The sequence below is a fragment of the Strongylocentrotus purpuratus genome, unplaced genomic scaffold, assembly GCF_000002235.5.
Source record: "Strongylocentrotus purpuratus isolate Spur 01 unplaced genomic scaffold, Spur_5.0 spur5_scaffold_15, whole genome shotgun sequence".
NCBI lineage: Eukaryota > Metazoa > Echinodermata > Echinoidea > Camarodonta > Strongylocentrotidae > Strongylocentrotus > Strongylocentrotus purpuratus.
Genome location: NW_022145600.1, coordinates 18,706,952 through 18,728,852, shown reverse-complemented (window position 1 = coordinate 18,728,852; position 21,901 = coordinate 18,706,952). Strand labels below are relative to the sequence as shown.

The window sequence follows — 21,901 nt, the reverse complement described above, 5'->3', positions numbered from 1 at the left end:
GAATTGGTCGTTTCAAAGATGTCAATGGATGTGATCTACAACGCAAAACCATGGTAACAGTGGATAGGGTATTCATAAGTTTCCTTGAGGAAGTTCAGTAAAATGGAATCCAGTCCGCATTGTTGTAATGTTTTAAGGCATTTTTAAAAGAATTCTATGTAGGCTACTGCTGGAAACAGTCAGTTGCCGAACTCCAATTTTAAATTGGCAGACAAACAGTGTCATTTCTTCAACGAAAAGGCAGTTGTTATCTAAGGCTAAAGTTTCATTGTGTCTTCTGAATAAAACACTGTCCACCCGAAAAAATAAACAAACAAGAAAAAACATGGTTATTCTTCTTACAGATATCAAAATGGTTGCAATATAATGAGACTGTCAAACACGACATTCTTTTGTAGAAATTAATTTTCCTTTTATCTGGTTTATACACTTTATAACAGTTCTTACAAGAGCGTTCAAATATCGATACTACCACACGTTATTCATAGGTGTATGGAATAATTTTCTTAGACGTTAAAATATTAGATGAGGTTTTCTATAAGAGTGAGGTACTTATTTCGTTAATTTTAGAGAATTGGACATCGTGGGCCATGCTAGACTATGACAAACTTTGATTCGCACCCACTCTTCTCTTTCCCTTTATTCTTCCCCTTCTCCCCCATCTCGCTCCCTTTATCTCCACGTCTCCTCTCTTATTTACATCTCCTCCCTTTACCTCTCTACCTCTGTCTCTCTCCTCCTACCACGCCCCTCTATATTGTTTACCTTCTCCTTAACAGATCCTGGTAGCTTATCAAATCCAACCACGGCTGATGCTGTAACTGGCAGATGAAGTGTTCCACCTTTTAAAAGACGCGTCAAATACGTTTCAGATTGCTCTGCACATGTTCCTCCCTCGCTAATGAAATCTAAGATGTATTGATGATAGAGGTGACGCATGTGCAAATGATTAACCCGGTATCCTTCAAAGAGAGATGCCACAAATTTACGGCACGCCGAAACCGATGTCCCTGATGCAAATTGAAAGATCTCTTTCATGTCATTGAATACTGAAAAGCCAATGTCGCTGATTTTTCCTTCATCGAGGGCAGTTACAAGATATCTTCCTGCTGAATATTCCTGCGCTAACTTGTGGAAAAATTCAATGTAGATGACGAAGTCACTATCCGACTTCGTGTTATTTGTTAACAGACCAAGTAAGTAGCCAATGTTTACTTTATCATCATGAACTTCACTAAAATCTTCCTCAATAAACATCAATGGATTCGGATCACTGTTGTTGCTCAATTTCCTAAAGGCAACTTGCCCGACCGAAACAACTGTGTCGTCGAGCAGATCTTGCTTGATCTCTTTATCTCGCTCGTTCTTTCTATTCAGGTGTGTCCTCAAGAACTCCATGATATCATCAAACAATTTTGTTCGGGTGAAGTTTCCATGAATATAGCCTTCGTTCCACAAATAACACACCATAGTGCAGAAAAGGGGCGTGGCGATCATTTCATTGGTAACGATGTCTTCTTCCAAATATTTCTTAAGTTCTGTTCCTTTTGTTTCATTGGAAAGAAAGAATTTTACGATGAAATCTGTGGCGTGCTGTTGAGAATATCCTTCTATTACCATACTAGCGTAGTATACATTCATGCCATAGAAGTCTTCTCTTCTTACGGGGCGAGACGTTACCAAGACCCTACATTGACTACAACTCTCCTGACACAATATATCAATGACGCCACCTACGTTTTTCCCGCAACGTATCTTTCCACCAAATTCATCATAACCGTCGAAGAGCATGACAATATCCTTCTCATGGGAATCGATATAATCTTCGATCGTTTTGTTATACTTCTTGTATTTCTTCTCTAGCAACGGAACAATGGCTTCGGTGATTGCTGTCTTGGCATTCATGTTTCTCATCTTGAAGACAAAGAGCAACTTCACATTCTTTAAAGGGGAGTCTTCTCTATGATTGGCCCAATCATAAGCCATTTTAGCTATAGCTGTAGTTTTTCCCCGGCCAGCCTCCCCAAACAACACAATTCTTTTTGGCAACGATCCACGAACTTTAGTCTGGAATATATCGTTGGTTGATCCGTTTAAAGTTAAGTTCTGTAAGGGGCCGTCCGGAATATTATTCTTGTCTACTTTGTAGAGGCTGACGGTCGTGTAAAGCTTCTCTAGGTCCACGTCGTGTTTTTGATTCCACGGCTTGGTATTAATGTTAAAGAGATGATTCTTATAGTGTCTCCGTAATGTGTCTTGACACTCTTCAAGGCTGAAGTTTTCTGCTATGTATTCTGTAATAAATACACACAAAATAATGATTAAATCAGATAAATATTTCATTTTGAATTACGACGTCATCGCTATTGTCCTAATAGTATTTGATTGTTTTTTGTACACGTAACAGTCATATTATTTTAATGGTCTTAGAAATATATCAAGTCTTTTTTCGACATAATTTTATTCGTTTTAGTACTTACCAGTTTGTATATCTCCATACCCCTATAAACCAAATAACTTCTTCGGAATGGTTGAAATATGGGGAGAAATTAGTGTTATGATGTTTTTATTATCTTTAAAATATCACACTACATAACCCCTGTTTCGCAGTTGATGCCTCCCTAGCATGTTTTGCATGTACACAAGTACGCCCCGTGGAGCTCATGACAAGTTTTTACCTATTTTGACAAGGTGACATTGCACATTTTCCCGTTTCTTTGAGAAGAAAAAAAAAATGCGAACAAAAATAGGAAGCAAAATATTCCTGACTTGGTCAAATATCTAAACTGAAGGACGGTTGTTGCCATAGCCATCGCATAGTGTCTCCGTAATGTGTCTGGAAACTCCTCAAGGCTAATGGTTTCTGCTATGTATTCTGGAATAAGTCCACACAAAACAATGATAAATAGGATGGACCCTACATACATGCATAGGCCTACCTATCTCACAGTTGCTGTCTCCATAGCCAATTTTGCATTTACACGAGTACTCCCCGTGACGCTCATGACAAGTGCCCCCATTTTGACAGGGCGACGATGCACATTTTCTCGGTTCTGTGAGAAAGAAAGAAAACATAAACAAAAATAGGTAACAAAATATTCCTGAACTGGTTAAATATCTAAACTGAAGGACGGTCATTAAACCAGATAGTTTCCCTAGCAATACAGCGAAGCTTTACAGTTTACACTCTCCACTCCACTCGCATGAATGGGGAGCATTTCAGCCAGTCGCCCTTTTACGGTTGCGCACATGCTAGGCCAATGTAGAGATATTACTCACGTAAATAATTATGTGATCCAATCACAGTGGACTATCATGTGTCCTCATCCTACCGGGTACCCATTAAACACCTCGGTGGAGAGGAGCAAAGATAAATCGTTCTAAATAACGTACATCCTTTACCGGTCATCGAACTAATGCACCTTGCTTAATCAAAGCAAAAGGAATTATAGTGTCATCAGCTTACCAGGGAAAAGATTATTCCAAGCGCAAGCCACCACAATAGCCAAGAGCGCCACAACCACGGTCAGACCTGCAATAAAAAATAAAAAACCGCATAAATGAATTAATTACATATAAATGATAATCAGTAACAGACAAAAAGTAAGCAAAATTTAAAATTACCGATGTGCAGTCAAAATCGTTATTTGGTGTTGTATGGAGAGGCCGAAAGCAGTCTTCTTTTCTCCACTTGGGATAATAACATTGCAGATATGTTTCTTTTATTTTTTTCAAATTTGCATTTTCTCATCTATTTATTCATTTATTTATCTATTTTCAACGATGAATATCAAACACATGAAACCAAAACAAACTTGTTAAAATTATAGAAAATAAATATCGGAAGAAAATTTCACCTTTTACATATTTCGAAAATGATTTGTTCCGGGCATTCGCATTAGTCCCAGTCTGCCTCTGTCCTTCTGCAAGTCCAGACTGCTTCAGTGCGTTTTGTCTTGTGATGGCTACATATTAAAGATCAATGAATATAGGCCTACTTGATTATTGAATGATCAATGGATAATAGATTGCATGCCATTTGGAGCAATATGGCTACAATACATCAGACGTAACTGTATACTGAAATTTATATTCATAAAACATCGAAACAACAATTTGATATGCAAAATGATTTCCATCATCATTTTTATTCATCGTTGTAATTATCATCGCTACCGTCATAGTTATCATTCAAATATAATTAGCACTTTCATTACAATCTAATGATATCAATAACGATTTAAAAAAATAAACAAAAAGCTGAGCTACACTATTATATAATTCCAGCATTAAATGGACATTTTGAACCCATTGTCAGTCACCTCACTACCGAACTGTCACCGAAATGTGTATTATGTTGGTGGCAGAGAAAGTCGTGACTAAAAGTTTTCGCCATTACTGGATGACCAAAATTCTAAGAGAGATAGTTTCAGACACACCTTCCTCAAGAAAATTGACAAGGTTCTTCTTTTGTTTATCTTTGAATATATCGATGAGAGCTTTCGCCCCCCGACCGTGAGTGTCGACAAACTTTTTTAGAAGATGCTCGTATTTCCCCTGCGGATTCAGTGTCTGAAATGAATGCTGTTCCGCTGCGCTGGCGGCGGCGAAATCGAAGCCCAGGTCGACGGCGAAATCATTGACTGGATAAAGTGCTATATCAATTTTCTTGGAAAGTGCATTCAAAAGGGCATCACTCAGAACTTCTTCCGCCATCACTATCTGAAGGAAATAGAGTTGATTATGAAATCTGATAGTACGAAATACTTGAAAGTTATAGTACATGTATAATATATCAAGATGAGGGGACCCCATTCGGGTTTTGATCGGCCTAAACATGGATCTACTTTAAGTTATATCGATTTTCCCCTCTAGTGGAGGATTTTTTTACCATTTGGTCCAATACCTATAATATAAATTTTACTGGTGAAGTTATTTCTCAGAGGGTAAGAACGGGCTGTTGGGTTGAGTGATAGAGAGGAGCAGAGAAATTAAAGATTGAGACGGATGTTTTCAAAACTATGAAAGGAATATGGGGGTAAATATAAAACGAGAGGGGGAGATAGAAAGGAGAGATTAAAATGAGTGAAAATGAAAGAAAGAGAGAAAGAGATAGAGAGAGAGAGAGAGAGAGAAAGATCTAATATCCTCATAAAATTATGATACCATGAAATAAATATTACAGAAATGAATGCTTCAATTTTCATTGCGGTGGTTTCAATATTTAAGTTATTTTCATTTGAAATAAATATGAGAAAATCTGTCCGTAGATCCTTTTCCATAGTTGTATTGTGTGCAATTTCACCTAAGAGCAAAAACACAGTTAGGGAATTTCAAAGGGCCAGAAGGGGATTTCCCCTATCTCATATAGTCTATTGTCAAGATCCAGTTTCCCCAAAAGTTGCACTAAAATCATTGAAACTATTCTTCTTTGTTCGTTCTCATATTTTCTCTCTATCCCATCTTTACCCTTTCTTCTGCCTCATCCACCCCTCTCTTTCTATTTTTTTCCTCTCTCTCTCTCTATTTTACCGTGTTGTGTCGCGTGGCCAATATTTTCGGACAGAGTCTGGTCTGGAATCAACTACCAGCCACTGCAGTTACTGCCCCAACAATTGCTGCTTTCCAGATGACCGCCATCCCTGTCACCAGAGGGTTGGAACCTCCTGTAGGTTCCAGAATGCTGTAAACCATATAGCAGTATGATTTTTAAATTGTTCACCCTTTTGTTGTCTGAACCTTCACCTGCTGTCACAACACATCCTATCCCAAGTATCAAGTACACGTATCTCTCTCTCTCTCTTTTTCTCTCTCTCTCTCTCTCTCTATGTTTTACTCTCCATATTCACATACCGTTCTCTCACTATCTCTATCCTTCTTGCCCCCTCTTTATTATAACCTGGTAAAAATCGAGCATATCTTACCTCAGTTAATATACTCCAATATCAAAGAAAGTACGGATTGTAAACTTTAGGCAACATGAATGGCTCGGCGAACTCCGTATAGTGACTATACGCGTGTGGCGATCACTACGTCAATCCAATCCGAAAATGGTACACGAAGTGGGATTCCCCAATTCGTAGTTTTTTTGTCAAGACCCTTGATATGAAGCATAATTAACACACACACACAACAAAAATTATTTTGTTTATTTTCCGGATATCTAGCGACTCTCCAGTGTAACACTTTACACGCAATTTGCGATAAACATGTTGTTCAATTCGTGTATAAATCATAATAATAATAATAATATGATTACAATGGTGGTGATGATAATACAGTACTTAAAACAAATAATAATAATTATTATAAACATAATGAAGAAGAAGAAGAAGAAGAAGAAGAAGAAGACAAATTTAAGTAGAAGAAGAAAAAGAAGAAAAGAATAAAGAGAAGAAGTAGAAGAAAGAGAATGAGTAGAACAGGAAGAAGAAAAAGAAGAAGAAGAAGAAGAAGAAGTAGAAGAAGAAGAAAAAGAAAAAGAAAGAGAAGGAGTAAAAGAAGTAGTTGTACTATATACACTGTCGCTCATAAAGGTGGAATATTTTTGTTTTACCCGAAATTTACGGAATTATTTTTAAAATAATTTAAAAATAATAGATCTAGATAGAAGTATACATTCTCAGATTTTATTGAATAATAATTGGACAATGTGTGTTTTGCGTGACTACTAAAGCATGTGTATGCTTCTATGCTTTTCATCACTATCTAGGGGCCTATACTCCTAATTTTTGCTTCAGACGCAATCAAGATGGAGCTGAGTTGCATATCGTCCAACTTCAAACTACTGCTAATTTGGCAGTGTTATGAACGTTCAGTTTCAAATACAACTCACATTATGCACGCTTACAGTGCAAAAGTATATGGCAAACAAGAAGAAAAGAATATGACAATTGATAGGCACCGTTGCACTGTGTCAATAAAATGGCATAAATGTGAATAACAGGAGGCTTCTGATAATAGTCTATGCTACTGAAATCATTGCATTTGTCAATTGGCTGGGATTTTTTGGTTACAGCATGTTGGTAACAGCATGTTGATAACAAGTCCAATGAAAATAGGGCCCAGAAGATTTAGTCATGGGGTGCGACTAATCCCGCTTTTCAATAAACTTTTCAACAAATTGTATGCATACTTTTTAAAACAACAATTTCTCTTGACGACTGCAAAGCTCGCTAGAGGGTTGCCAAACATGGTAATGAATTCTAAGAGCATAACACACAACAACAAAGTATGACGTGGAAGCACTATACCTACACCCAGATTCATGTAAAGATAGAAACAATGACGACGATGATCCTTGTTAACCAGAATGTGGGGTTTTCAATGTCTAAAATGTGATTTTTCCTGCTTTGTGTTCACACTTTGTGGGTTTTTCCTCTGTATGTGTTTCAGAGTGTCCTTTATGCTGGTGCCCTCTCCCTTTTAATCATGCCCACCACCACCACCACCACCCCACCCCACCACCACCACCACCGCCACCACCACCACCACCACCACCACCACCACCACCACCACCCTATTCATTTTACTATAGGGTTTACATATTTACTGGTTTTCTTTATAGAAGTTAATCGATGTACAGTACGTCTCGATAATCAGAAAAACATGTACACTCGCTTCATATGAACTTCATGTGACATTTAGCTAAAATTATGATTTAAAAAAAAAGCAGTTTTTCGAAACTATTCTGCTTTTTGAACAATTCTCTTTTCGAAGGGCAATATACAGACTTTTTAGAAGGAAGAGAGCCCCAGCAGTTGTTAGGTTAGATGTATAGGGTTAAAACTGTCATGTGCAAAGGAGACATTAATGAGGCAATTTAAAGTCTATTACCACCAATAAAAGTAAGTCCACTTGCTACTCTCCACCCAGGTGTTAAATGGGTACCCGGTAGGATGCGACCGTTATTGTTGGTCAAACAGTTTTTGAGCGTCAAGTAATGCATAGCTTGAATGCTCAACAGGGAGTGGAGATTGTGCACACAGTGTGTGCAGGCAAGCACTGAATCCAATGACCGGGGTACATGTAATAGTATATTTGTAAAGCGCTTAGAGACTACATTAAAGCTAAATATAATTGTTATTATTATTAAATAGGCTAATAACTTGATGTTTCTTGATACCCTTATAAAAATGTACCATGTAATTACCATGGTTCTTATGGTGGACGGTAATTTGGAAATAGAACCATGGTGACCATGGTACTAAAAACCATCGTAATACCGAGCTATGGTAACCATGGTTCCCAGTACCGTGGTTACCATAGTTGATACCGAAGGTACAGTCGCTTTAACATTCTGCATATAGCTAAATAAAAGGATAGCATTTATTACATTGTGTGGTTGATTTTGTTTATCATTTGAAAATCTGCTATACCTTAAAGCCCTATACCTTAAAACACTAGTTTCTAGCTGTCGCTATTTTGCAGTTTATTAACAACAACAAAATGTATCTACATCATAAAAGAAATTATGCATGGCAAAACAATAAAATACAAACTGTACATAATGTACAAAACAATGAATTAGTGCAAAAACTTAATTAATGCTTACATGAAACACATTTTATACAAAAGTTCAAGGAACTTCAAGTTGTTGCTAAAAGAAAAATAAAAGTTAGCACAAGTGCTAGTCTAAATTGGTTTTCTCGGTTCCCTATATATCGATAGTGTATCTGTTCATTACTATAGCATTAAACATTACATTATACTGTATACATTCAAAATACAAAACATTATTAACTGCTACAAGACCGATAATGTATTTGTTCATCAAATAAATTGTGAGGGTATTACGAAATGAATATCTTGTTTTTTGTTCTCTAATCTTCTGAGGTAAGATGTTCCAAAGCTTCAGTCCAACAAAATAAATGGTGAATGTACCTTGTGTCATCCTACAAATTGGCAAGGGTAGCATTGCATTTTTTCCTGTTGTTTCGTATTAGTATGGTGTACAATCTTACAATAATCGAATAATGTGTGTGGCAACTTTCTATTATACAAATCATATACAATCACAAACATATGTTAAAACTGCCAGTTCATGCAAACCAAAATCATCCAATATCCCAAATTGTTTAAACAGTGGTCCGGAGGATGTTCTCAATAATGAAAACGTAATAGCTCGCACCGCCATCTTCTGAGCTAAATGAATACAATTCAAGCGAGATTTATAACTGCTTCCCCATATCTCGATTCCATAGAGTATGTGGGGCTGTATAAACGATTTATACAAGAGCACAAGGATATACTGAGGAACAAAATGTCTTAATGTAAATAGCAAACTCATTTTTCTACGAACGAACGAACGAACTTCCATGACAATGTACTATGAATTTGACCTCCTACAAAAGATGCCACGCTCACATCATTAATGTCCGTATTAGACAGTCTAAGGACACCAATTAAATTAATTGCCCGTCGTATTTTTTAAAATAAACATGTAATTAGTTTTCTTCAAATTGGTAGTGAGTTTATTAGCATCGCGCCATTTTTGAATTGCATCTAGTTGCTCATTAACCTCATTTACATCAATTTCAATTTGATTATCATCAAAAGTGTGAAAAATATTTTAATCGTCTGCAAGCAATGCAAAATTAAAATAGTTAGTACAACAAGATTAATCATTAATATACACTAAAAAAACAATGTAGGACCCAGAACTGATCCCTGCGGCACGCCGCACGTAATAGTCTTTCGGGTAGATTTGGCCTCCTTATAGCCGAGATGTCCGAGAGCGATTCAAGAGGTAATTAGCAAACCATTGGAAAGCAATACCACGTATACCATAATGTGCCGTCTTTTCTAGCAAAATATCATGATTTATAGTGTCAAACGCCTTCAAGACTGCTCTCTAATGTGCTCCATTCTCTAACACGTATATCCCATTGCTTGTTTCAGTTTCATGCAATATTCTCTGACCGCTCGGACAGGTGCATGTGAGAGGAAGGCCAGAAACAGAAAATATGTTACAATATCGATCTATTAGCCTCCTCTCCCTTTTGCTATAAATCTATTGATTCATCATAGCCAGAAGTGCCTCTCTATCCACTGGGCCACCACTAGCCTCAGGAACTTGAATAATATTGCCTCTTCTGAAGTTCCCATGATGACTGAATTCGGGACTGTCATTATCAGCGTCCTGAGACCATGAATTTGAAGGTGAAGATGGTCTGGCAGCAGGTTTACGAGCAGGGACAGCATCTCCTCCTGACTCTTTAATTGGAATCGTTGGCTTCGCGCACTCTCTGCGTCACTAACTTCTTCAGGGTGATATTGTGTTTTACGTCTAGATGTTTCCTGAGAACTGGCAGGTCTATGAAACCCTGAGAACAAATCTGACATTCATGGGGTTTCTTGTCCCGGTGAACATACTCGTGCTTGTCCAGGTTACCCTTCGTCAGAAATGACTTACCACACACATCACATTTATTTGACCGGATGTTGTGATGCCAATCCATATGCACCTTAAACATGCCTCTAGTTTGAAATGCTTTACTACAAAGTTCACATTTAAAACGCTTGTTAGCGGGGTCTTTGGAATGGATTTTCATATGGGCAACTTGGTGACTCGTGCGCTTGAATTTCTTTCCGCAAACGTCGCAGTGGTATTTGTAGACTTCACTATGGACAGTAAGATTGTGCTGTTTCAGATTGGCTTGACTCTTGAAAGCTGATCCACAGACTTCACAACGGCAATGACCAGCACTGGAATGGACCCTTTTCTTGTGGATTTTAAGTTGATTATCCAGGAGGAAGCCTTTTCCACATTCCTCACATTTAAATGCACTCTCTATATTATGACTTTCAAGATGAAACTTAATCTCGCTGTTGGTGTAGAGTCGTTTCCCACACAAATCGCAAATGTACTTTATCTGTTTGATGTGCACGTCATTGATGTGCCTCTCAAGACTTTGTTTGCTAGTAAGAGTTTTACCACATGTTTTGCATTCGATTAGCTTTGATTTATCATTATGCCTTTCCATGTGATAATCGTAATAATACTTTGACAGATAGGTTTTATCACATATCTTACAATAGTATTTCTGTCGTTCTGTTTTGTCCTTGTGGGTTTCGACATGTGTTATGTATAAACCTTTCTGCTCAAAAATTTTACCACATGTACTGCACTTATACTGCTGCCTATATTCCTCATGAATTGTACGCATGTGTTTCCTTTGATAGTATTTTGTCTCAAATTGCAAATCACAAAGCAAGCATGCTATGGGATATTCTTTATTTTCTGTTGATTTTTTACTGGTTGTAAAGGCGTTTTTGTCATCGCCAACATCTAAATTGTTTTCTTCCTTTGCTTCTTCTTCTGCAGTTTCATGGGTTGCCTTTTGTTCAATCATATTACTTGGCTCAAACGTTCCCTCCTGTGATTCGTGGACCTTCAAATCAGCTGTCTGTCTTTTCATTTTCTTTCCCATGTGATGGTCGGTAGAGGCATCATGATATTCTTCTACCCGCTCAGCAGCATGTCCCTGGCCCTCATCCCTCTCTGATATCGCCAGTGCATTGTCAGTCTCCTCCTCTAGTTCAGCTTCACTGATCTCTGACTCTGACATGGGCATCGTTGCTGAGGTTTCTCTTTCTCTATCTTCTAATACAAGTTCTACATCTCTCATTAGAATGAGATTTTCTTCACCCTTTTCTCCAATATCCTTTGTTTCTTTTTCTGCAGTTTCATGGATTGCCTTTTGTTCAATCATTTCACTTGGCTCACATGTTCCCTCCTGTGATTCTTGGACCTTCAAGTCAGCTGCCTGTCTTTTCCTTTTCTTTCCAATAACAGGGTCGGTAGAGGCATCTTGATTTTCTTCTACCCGCTCAGCAGCATGTCCCTGGCCCTCATCCCTCTCTGATATCGCCAGTGCATTGCCAGTCTCCTCCTCTAGTTCAGCTTCACTGATCTCTGACTCTGACATGGGCATCGTTGCTGAGGTTTCTCTTTCTCTATCTTCTAATACAAGTTCTACATCTCTCATTAGAATGAGATTTTCTTCACCCTTTTCTCCAATATCCTTTGTTTCTTTTTCTGCAGTTTCATGGATTGCCTTTTGTTCAATCATTTCACTTGGCTCACATGTTCCCTCCTGTGATTCTTGGACCTTCAAGTCAGCTGTCTGTCTTTTCCTTTTCTTTCCAATAACAGGGTCGGTAGAGGCATCTTGATTTTCTTCTACCCGCTCAGCAGCATGTCCCTGGCCCTCATCCCTCTCTGATATCGCTAATGCATTGCCAGTCTCCTCCTCTAGTTCAGCTTCACTGATCTCTGACTCTGACATGGGCATCGTTGCTGAGGTTTCTCTTTCTCTATCTTCTAATACAAGTTCTACTTCTCTCATTAGAATGAGATTTTCTTCACCCTTTTCTCCAACTTGCTTTGTTTGTTCTTTCACTTCCTGCATATCTCCTATATCTCTTTTCTTCCTCCTTGCGACCTGCTGTCTTGATGTTTGCCCTCTTGCTTCACTGCGGCATGGATGTCTCAGAGCTTTTGTCTCAGATGGAAGGATTGTTTCATCCGGCTTATTTCCTTTTATGGTCTTTTTGTACTTTTCAGTTCCTCAAGTTTCTCTATCATTTCTTAGGGAGTCATGTTATTATTTTGAACTTTGCGTAAGTGGGCAACTATTAAAGCCTTTCTACGAAACGACTACCTGCATTGGTCACAATTATATACACATGCTGAATGGAGTTCTTTACCTCCTTGGAATCTTGGTGTTATGGAAAAGTAGCAGGGTAACTAATTTTCCTCTACTAGGGACAGTATCCTCAGTCTGTACTGGCTTAGCCGCCCCGTGCTCTGTCTTAATGTGCTGTTCATCGCCAAAGTGAATGGATACTGAGAAAAGAAAAGAATAAACAGCTATAATATATTCAATACGAAACCTAAAACTTAAATTAGTATGTTCATGTCATAACTAAAGCTGCATAATAAATACTACCATTCTGCTAATTGACATTTTGTATCTTTTCATGGTTCACAATTGGTCAAAGCCCCTTGCCCAAGATTTTGTAGCAAATGCTGTGTCTACTTCCATATTCATTTGTAATACCATCCCAAGTTCCCATATTATATCAAGACAAAGTAGTGCTGGAAACTAGGCATACAATGAATTTGTGCTTTATCTATCAACGGAGAAGTTCACCTTGATATTACATTGGTTTCAATTAAAGTAGAAAAATTAGAATAATTGATCTGTGAAAGCTAGAAAAAAAAGAGAGAATAAAACAAGATTCATGACTGTTTTGTTGTTGAATAGTTCAAATATCTATTCAAATATCAGTAGGAGGTAATGTGAACTGCTTTAGCCCTTTAGTTCTTTCAATAAACTTACCTTGTTTCTGAGAAGCTATCTGTTGACTGCCACACTTGATAGCGATTTGTACAGTTCTAAGCTTCACCGGTAATGAAACTGCTACATCTTTTTCTGCAAAATAAAAGACACAATTACATGCTGTCTGTTTTATTTTTCAGTTTTCAATTAAAGATATGAGTGGCAGATTGGTGCACGATTCTATCTATATTGATGGAGAAATAGATCATCTAAAGCTACAGTCCCATATACGTCCCGGAACGTCCCGGACTATCCCGGACCCCATCCGGGGTGATCCGGGATTCGGTCCGTGTTGACACCGTGTTGGCACCGGGGTGGTCCTGGATGGTCCTGGATGGTCCTGGATGGTCCTGGATGGTCCTGGGCGGTCCGGGAGTCGACCCCGGATGTTTTTGACGGTCAAAAACTGCCGGGGTGGTCCGGGACGGTCCGGGACAATAGTTTGATCCGGGGTGATCCGTGTAGCCACCGTGCTGGGTCCGGGGTCATCCGTAGTGGCGCCGGGGCGGTCCGTGTTGATCCGTGGCAGTCCGGGAGTGAGTTATTGACCGCCCAGGACCATCCAGGACCATCCAGGACCACCCCGGTGCCAACACGGTGTCAACACGGACCGAATCCCGGATCACCCCGGATGGGGTCCGGGATGGTCCGGGACGGTCCGGGACGTATATGGGACTGTAGCTTAAAAGCATCACACTTTTTTGAACAAAACATCCCGGACCATCCCGGATCACCCCAGACCATGGTCCAGGATGGTCCGGAGTGGTCCGTGCTCGTCCGTGCTGGTCCGGCTTTATATGGGACTGGGGCTTGAAGGGATAAGAATACTGTGCCTTTTCAGATTTCACTCCTCACTTGTAGAACTTGTTTTATTCTGCTGCAACTCCCCAGTATTAAGATCAACTTGATAGTATTCATGGAATGAAAGTAAATTTAGACAAAATCTTCGAACCAGGGTAGATTTGATGTAGCAACATCTACTGTTATCACTGCATCAAATGTATCCACAGGCCACTGCTATTAAGTCCATGTCAAACACACACTAATATGGAGACACTAGATACTAAACGTATCTCTCTCCTCCTAATTCTAACTCATTGACATTCAAGATCCCCAGACCCCAGTAGAGAAATGGCTACAAATGATAGGGATTCTGGGGACAGTTTCTCAAATTAGGCCCTTATAACTCAATACTGAATTTGTTGGCCTGCAAATGGGACATAGTACCTTTAAAAAGGTCAAGCCACCGCCATCCCCGGGTTTACCGTTGATTTAGAATGGCGTGATGATACTTGTAATTCATCATTACCGAACTTTCCCATTCTAAAGCCCCAGTCCCATATAAAGCCGGACCAGCACGGACGAGCACGGACCACTCCGGACCATCCTGGACCATGGTCTGGGGTGATCCGGGATGGTCCGGGATGTTTTGTTCAAAAAAGTGTGATGCTTTAAAAGCTACAGTCCCATATACGTCCCGGACCGTCCCGGACCATCCCGGACCCCATCCGGGGTGATCCGGGATTCGGTCCGTGTTGACACCGTGTTGGCACCGGGGTGGTCCTGGATGGTCCTGGATGGTCCTGGATGGTCCTGGGCGGTCAATAACTCACTCCCGGACTGCCACGGATCAACACGGACCGCCCCGGCGCCACTACGGATGACCCCGGACCCAGCACGGTGGCTACACGGATCACCCCGGATCAAACTATTGTCCCGGACCGTCCCGGACCACCCCGGCAGTTTTTGACCGTCAAAAACATCCGGGGTCGACTCCCGGACCGCCCAGGACCATCCAGGACCATCCAGGACCATCCAGGACCACCCCGGTGCCAACACGGTGTCAACACGGACCGAATCCCGGATCACCCCGGATGGGGTCCGGGATGGTCCGGGACGGTCCGGGACGTATATGGGACTTTAGCTTTAGGCGATGGAAAATAGTTTCGTTACTTCTGTTGTTCAATTAAGTAACACACACATGTTTTTTTATACTAGAGTTTGCGTTTCCCGTAGGGGGGATGATGTTTCATTTCATCATTTGTGCCATATCGCTATGTAGTATTTCTTAATAACATAGTTTGATTCTGCTCGGGTAAGAGCGTTGTTGATTTCTATATTTTTTTAATTTAGTCCTGCTTTAGGAAACTAATCTGTTATCTCATTGTGTTGTAGTCTTGTAGACCAAAGTGACTGGGAATCCATTCGAAATTGACCTGGGTGCCCTTGTATTTTAGTTGACTACACAGGGTTAGAATTTCAAGAATAAAAGATTCGTCTTTATGAGATTTGATGGCCTAGAGCCAGTACGTAATTGTCTGATTCTGCTCTGGTAAGAGCGTTGTTGATTTCTATATTTATTTTTTTCTAATTTTTGTCCTGCTTTACCAAACTAATCTGTTATCTCATTGTGGTGTAGACCACAGTGACTGGGAATCCATTCGAAATTGACCTGGGTGCCCTTGTATTTTAGTTGACTACACAGGGTTAGAATTTCAAGAATAAAAGATTCGTCTTTACGAGATTCTATGGCCTAGAGCCAGTAAGTAATTATCTGGTTCTGCTCTGGTAAGAGCGTTGTTGATTTCTATATTTTTTTCTAATTTTTGTCCTGCTTTAGCAAACTAATCTGTTATCTCATTGTGGTGTAGACCACAGTGACTGGGAATCCATTCGAAATTGACCTGGGTGCCCTTGTATTTTAGTTGACTACACAGGGTAAGAATTTCAAGAATAAAAGATTCGTCTTTACGAGATTCTATGGCCTAGAGCCAGTAAGTAATTATCTGGTTCTGCTCTGGTAAGAGCGTTGTTGATTTCTATATTTTTTCTAATTTTTGTCCTGCTTTAGCAAACTAATCGTTATCTCATTGTGGTGTAGACCACAGTGACTGGGAATCCATTCGAAATTGACCTGGGTGCCCTTGTATTATAGTTGACTACACAGGGTTAGAATTTCAAGAATAAAAGATTCGTCTTTACGAGATTCTATGGCCTAGAGCCAGTACGTAATTTTCTGATTCTGCTCTGGTAAGAGCGTTGTTGATATCTATTTTTTTTTTCTAATTCAGTCCTGCTTTAGCAAACTAATCTGTTATCTCATTGTGTTGTAGTCTTGTAGACCAAAGTGACTGGGAATCCATTCGAAATTGACCTGGGTGCCCTTGTATTTTAGTTGACTACACAGGGTTAGAATTTCAAGAATAAAAGATTCGTCTTTATGAGATTTGATGGCCTAGAGCCAGTACGTAATTGTCTGATTCTGCTCTGGTAAGAGCGTTGTTGATTTCTATATTTATTTTTTTCTAATTTTTGTCCTGCTTTAGCAAACTAATCTGTTATCTCATTGTGGTGTAAACCACAGTGACTGGGAATCCATTCGAAATCGACCTGGGTGCCCTTGTATTTTTGTTGACTACACAGGGTTAGAATATCAAGAATAAAAGATTCGTCTTTACGAGATTCTATGGCCTAGAGCCAGTACGTAATTGTCTGATTCTGCTCTGGTAAGAGAGATGTTGATTTCTATATTTTTTTAATTTAGTCCTGCTTTAACAAACTAATCTGGTATCTCGTTGTGTTGTAGACCACAGTGACTGGGAATCCATTCGAAATTGACCTGGGTGCCCTTATATTTTAGTTGACTACACAGGATTAGAATTTCAAGAATAAAAGATTCGTCTTTACGAGATTCTATGGCCTAGAGCCAGTAAGTAATTATCTGGTTCTGCTCTGGTAAGAGCGTTGTTGACTTCTATATTTTTCTAATTTTTGTCCTGCTTTAGCAAACTAATCTGTTATCTCATTGTGGTGTAGACCACGGTGACTGGGAATCCATTCGAAATTGACCTGGGTGCCCTTGTATTTTAGTTGACTACACAGGGTTAGAATTTCAAGAATAAAAGATTCGTCTTTACGAGATTCTATGGCCTAGAGCCAGTACGTAATTGTCTGATTCTGCTCTGGTAAGAGAGATATTGATTTCTATATTTTTTTAATTTAGTCCTGCTTTAACAAACTAATCTGGTATCTCGTTGTGTTGTAGACCACAGTGACTGGGAATCCATTCGAAATTGACCTGGGTGCCCTTATATTTTAGTTGACTACACAGGGTTAGAATTTCAAGAATAAAAGATTCGTCTTTACGAGATTCTATGGCCTAGAGCCAGTAAGTAATTATCTGGTTCTGCTCTGGTAAGAGCGTTGTTGATTTCTATATTTTTTCTAATTTTTGTCCTGATTTAGCAAACTAATCTGTTATCTCATTGTGGTGTAGACCACAGTGACTGGGAATCCATTCGAAATTGACCTGGGTGCCTTTGTATTTTAGTTGACTACACAGGGTTAGAATTTCAAGAATAAAAGATTTGTCTTTACGAGATTCTATGGCCTAGAGCCAGTACGTAATTGTCTGATTCTGCTCTGGTAAGAGAGATATTGATTTCTATATTTTTTTAATTTAGTCCTGCTTTAACAAACTAATCTGGTATCTCGTTGTGTTGTAGACCACAGTGACTGGGAATCCATTCGAAATTGACCTGGGTGCCCTTATATTTTAGTTGACTACACAGGGTTAGAATTTCAAGAATAAAAGATTCGTCTTTACGAGATTCTATGGCCTAGAGCCAGTAAGTAATTATCTGGTTCTGCTCTGGTAAGAGCGTTGTTGATTTCTATATTTTTTCTAATTTTTGTCCTGATTTAGCAAACTAATCTGTTATCTCATTGTGGTGTAGACCACAGTGACTGGGAATCCATTCGAAATTGACCTGGGTGCCTTTGTATTTTAGTTGACTACACAGGGTTAGAATTTCAAGAATAAAAGATTTGTCTTTACGAGATTCTATGGCCTAGAGCCAGTACGTAATTGTCTGATTCTGCTTTGGTAAGAGAGATATTGATTTCTATATTTTTTTAATTTAGTCCTGCTTTAACAAACTAATCTGGTATCTCGTTGTGTTGTAGACCACAGTGACTGGGAATCCATTCGAAATTGACCTGGGTGCCCTTATATTTTAGTTGACTACACAGGGTTAGAATTTCAAGAATAAAAGATTCGTCTTTACGAGATTCTATGGCCTAGAGCCAGTAAGAAATTATCTGGTTCTGCTCTGGTAAGAGCGTTGTTGATTTCTATATTTTTTCTAATTTTTGTCCTGCTTTAGCAAACTAATCTGTTATCTCATTGTGGTGTAGACCACAGTGACTGGGAATCCATTCGAAATTGACCTGGGTGCCCTTGTATTTTAGTTGACTTCACAGGGTTAGAATTTCAAGAATAAAAGATTCGTCTTTAATTACGAGATTTGATGGCCTAGATCTAGAGCTATAAGTAATTGTCCGATTTTCAGACCATTGTACCGAGTGGTCGTACGTTTTATGCTGCGCAAAGATTCAATCAGTTTAATTTGGGCCATTACAAGATGTGGGTTATTGATGTAGACGAATGCCCATGTACCCTTTACAGTTGAGTTGAGTTGAGAACCTATTCCGACCCTTCCCGAATTGGAGCTCAAATAAAATTACCCAAACCGAGAACAAATTACCTCAAAAGATCATTCAAGTATAGAAACGCAAAGGCCTACAACACACTTCCTCCTCATATCAAATCGTCCCCTAGTGTTATTACATTCAAATCTAAGATCGCAGAACTGTTACAGAAGCACATGGTCCCCCCTCCTTAACTTGTTATGATTACTTTTTTTTTATGAAATGTTTTTTTCCCTTTATTTTATACTACTTCTTTTTTTTCAAAATGTATTTACTGTTGTTCAGATATGTATTTATGTTCTGTTTTGTTTATGTAATTGTTCCGGACCCCACGGAAGTCCAGCTTTCCCATGTCGGGTTAGCTGAATGTGAGCTATCCACCGTATTGTATGCATTGTTACTATGTTTTTATACAGAAATAAATACTACTACTACTACTACAGCTCATTTTATGTAAGTTATTACCAAAGAGAAAAAAGCCAGTCAGTCACTCAATAGTGTCCGACAGTGAAGTCTAGCAAGTAAACGAGTTTCCTTGCATAATTTGAATATTAGGACACTGCTTACGTTTAAATTTCACAGATAGGCCAAACATGACATATTCATAATTCCTGCAAAGTTCTACAGAATTTGATGTTGGCTGCAAAAGGGACACAGTATCTTTAATACGAGTTTTATTTACTACTATAGTTTTTCTGTACGAAAAGGAATTGGAATTTTGAGAAATAAATTTGATGAATACAACAAAATTGTTTGCTATATCATTTATATATAAAAACATTGAAATCTAGATGTTCAGAAGGACATGTATATAAACGAGGGGGAAGAGAGAGAAACTAAGAGAGAACTAAAGCAGAGGGGGAAGAGAAAGAGAGGATCTACTACATACTTATCTTAATATGAGCATCAGGTTAATATATGGAAGAAAATAGAAATAGATATACTGCTTCATTCCGCTTCACACACATTAGAAAATTATATCACCTTCATTTCTAGTCCTGTTTGCCTCTAACACTTTTTCTCGCAAACTTAGACATACATCCAAACTATATAGCCAACCCACTTACACTCTTTTTTACGTTTTTATCTCACTTTCGTGTTAAAAATTCCACATTTGCCATATTCCATTAAAAAAAACACAATCTCACCCAAGCTAGACGTCGGCTGCTACTCTAACCGTCGTAATAACAATTCCAAAAGAACGTTGACAACGGAGAGACTCGCTCGATAATGAAAACTTTGTCGAAAGATTATTAATTTATCAATATCTAGGCTACTCCTCATTGGTGCTTCAGACGCAATCAAGATGGAGCTGAGTGGTATATTGTCCAACTTCAAACTACTTCGCATTTGGCAGTGATTTGCACGTTCAGTTTCAAATGCAACTCACATTATGCACGCAAACAGTGCAAAAGTATAGCAAGCAAGAATAAAAGAATATGACAATTGATAGGCACCGTTGCACTTTGTAAATGGAATGGTATGAATGGAAATAATAGCAGGCTTCCATTGCGTCCCTGTTTCATTAAGAGTATTATCAGTGACTTTCGTGAACCTAAATTCCCTATCTACACACATGGGAACGCTCATATATGATGAATCATTTAATTACATTTTCCTCCCTTGCATTTTGTTTGAATGACAACGATGTAAACTACTGTTTTTCAGGTGATCCTCCTGTTTTGGCCTTTCTATAGTTGCTTTTACACAAACAGCTCTAATAGAATCTATTATTATTTATTAACAGCTCTATAATGGTTTACGTGAAATGTTACTTGTTCACAACAAAATGGTCCATCGCTATTGCTTACATAATTGTCGTTGTCGTTGTTCATTTTTGTGTGTATTTTTGTGTACTTATAGTTTTTCTTCTCCATGCGCCTCGAACACATTAGTCATGAGGAGTTGGCGCATTACTCATATTGCTCCGATTGTCTCATTTTCGCTCGCGTGAACATTGCCAGCACAAACCACTGACCTCTATCTCCTGTACGGATCATCGCACATTCCCATTCATTATACGTTACGTAACTAAAAGGCTATATTGTCTGACCGTCATGAATATTCATGTTTTTGCTTACCTCGGCTAAATGTTTGCATTTACTAAATTGAAAAATTACGGTGGGGGGTTGGATGAAATGGACATAATGAAATAGGCAGAAGTGATCTATGATAATTCATGCTTTTTATGTTTCGTGTGCTCGACCTATAATCTTCAAATCGCTTGGCAAACTGAGTACAAAGTTAGACTTGTTTCACATGTGTATTATAGGCAATGACGAGCTTGCAACCTATTTTGAAAAATTACGGTGGGTGAACTTTCAAAAGTCAATGAGACATGAGGGCTCCAATGAAAGAGCTAGTGATAACGTACGTCGGGGTGGATGTGCTTTTCGTTTAAACAAAAAAATGAATTTTTAACGATTTAAAAAAAAACGTCCATAGGCTAACATGTTAGGCTGCTGGCTCAAACCATGCTCTGACGATAGGGGGCGTCGTGAAATGAGACTAAACGGAGCAATATGAGTACTCTATATATTATTATTATTATTTAGATGTATCTCGTGTTCCGTCAGTTTACTCAGTTTACTCAGTTTATTTTATTTTCCGTATTATTCATACTGTACTGCTTCATTCATTTGTATCTCTCCTTTCTAGCATCTCTCACTTCTTCTCATTCACCTATGGGGACTCTGCCGGCATTTCAAAAAATATGCGTACATTATCAATGTACGCGATCATCCTTTTCAGATCGCCATGGATAGTTCATTTACAGATATATTGCCTTTTGTACATGTTGACGAAAATGACTCTATTTTCTCTGTAGGGCTTCATGATGATGATGATGACAATGACATGAGCCTTGACTCAAACATATTTCCTTTTAATGAGGTAAACGACATCGAATTCCAATCACTTAACTGTGCAATATGATACCAATGCCCCGGACATACACAATCACATTTATGATAACAGTAGCTGCATTTTTCTATAGAAACCAACTCAGTTTAGAATACAATTTTGATGAAAATGATTATGTACCAAACATAACAGATCAATATTAT

The 21,901-nt window shown here is 38.7% G+C and overlaps 1 protein-coding gene across 1 annotated transcript; it reads right to left on the bottom strand.

Moving 5' to 3' along the window:
• Positions 1-8,048: 8,048 nt before the first annotated feature.
• Positions 8,049-20,189, bottom strand: LOC105437282 (zinc finger protein 37-like). Its single transcript, XM_030985750.1, has 3 exons — positions 19,985-20,189; positions 13,347-13,439; positions 8,049-12,850 (listed from the first exon to the last, which is right to left on the bottom strand). Exon 3 carries the CDS (start codon positions 12,411-12,413, stop codon positions 10,218-10,220), a length of 2,196 nt encoding a protein of 731 aa, XP_030841610.1. The 5' UTR covers positions 12,414-12,850; positions 13,347-13,439; positions 19,985-20,189; the 3' UTR covers positions 8,049-10,217.
• Positions 20,190-21,901: the final 1,712 nt, after the last annotated feature.

Bases quoted from the DNA above. Each gene is read 5' to 3' on its own strand.
- LOC105437282 (XM_030985750.1), bottom strand. From the start codon at position 12,413: ATGCAGGAAGTGAAAGAACAAACAAAGCAAGTTGGAGAAAAGGGTGAA.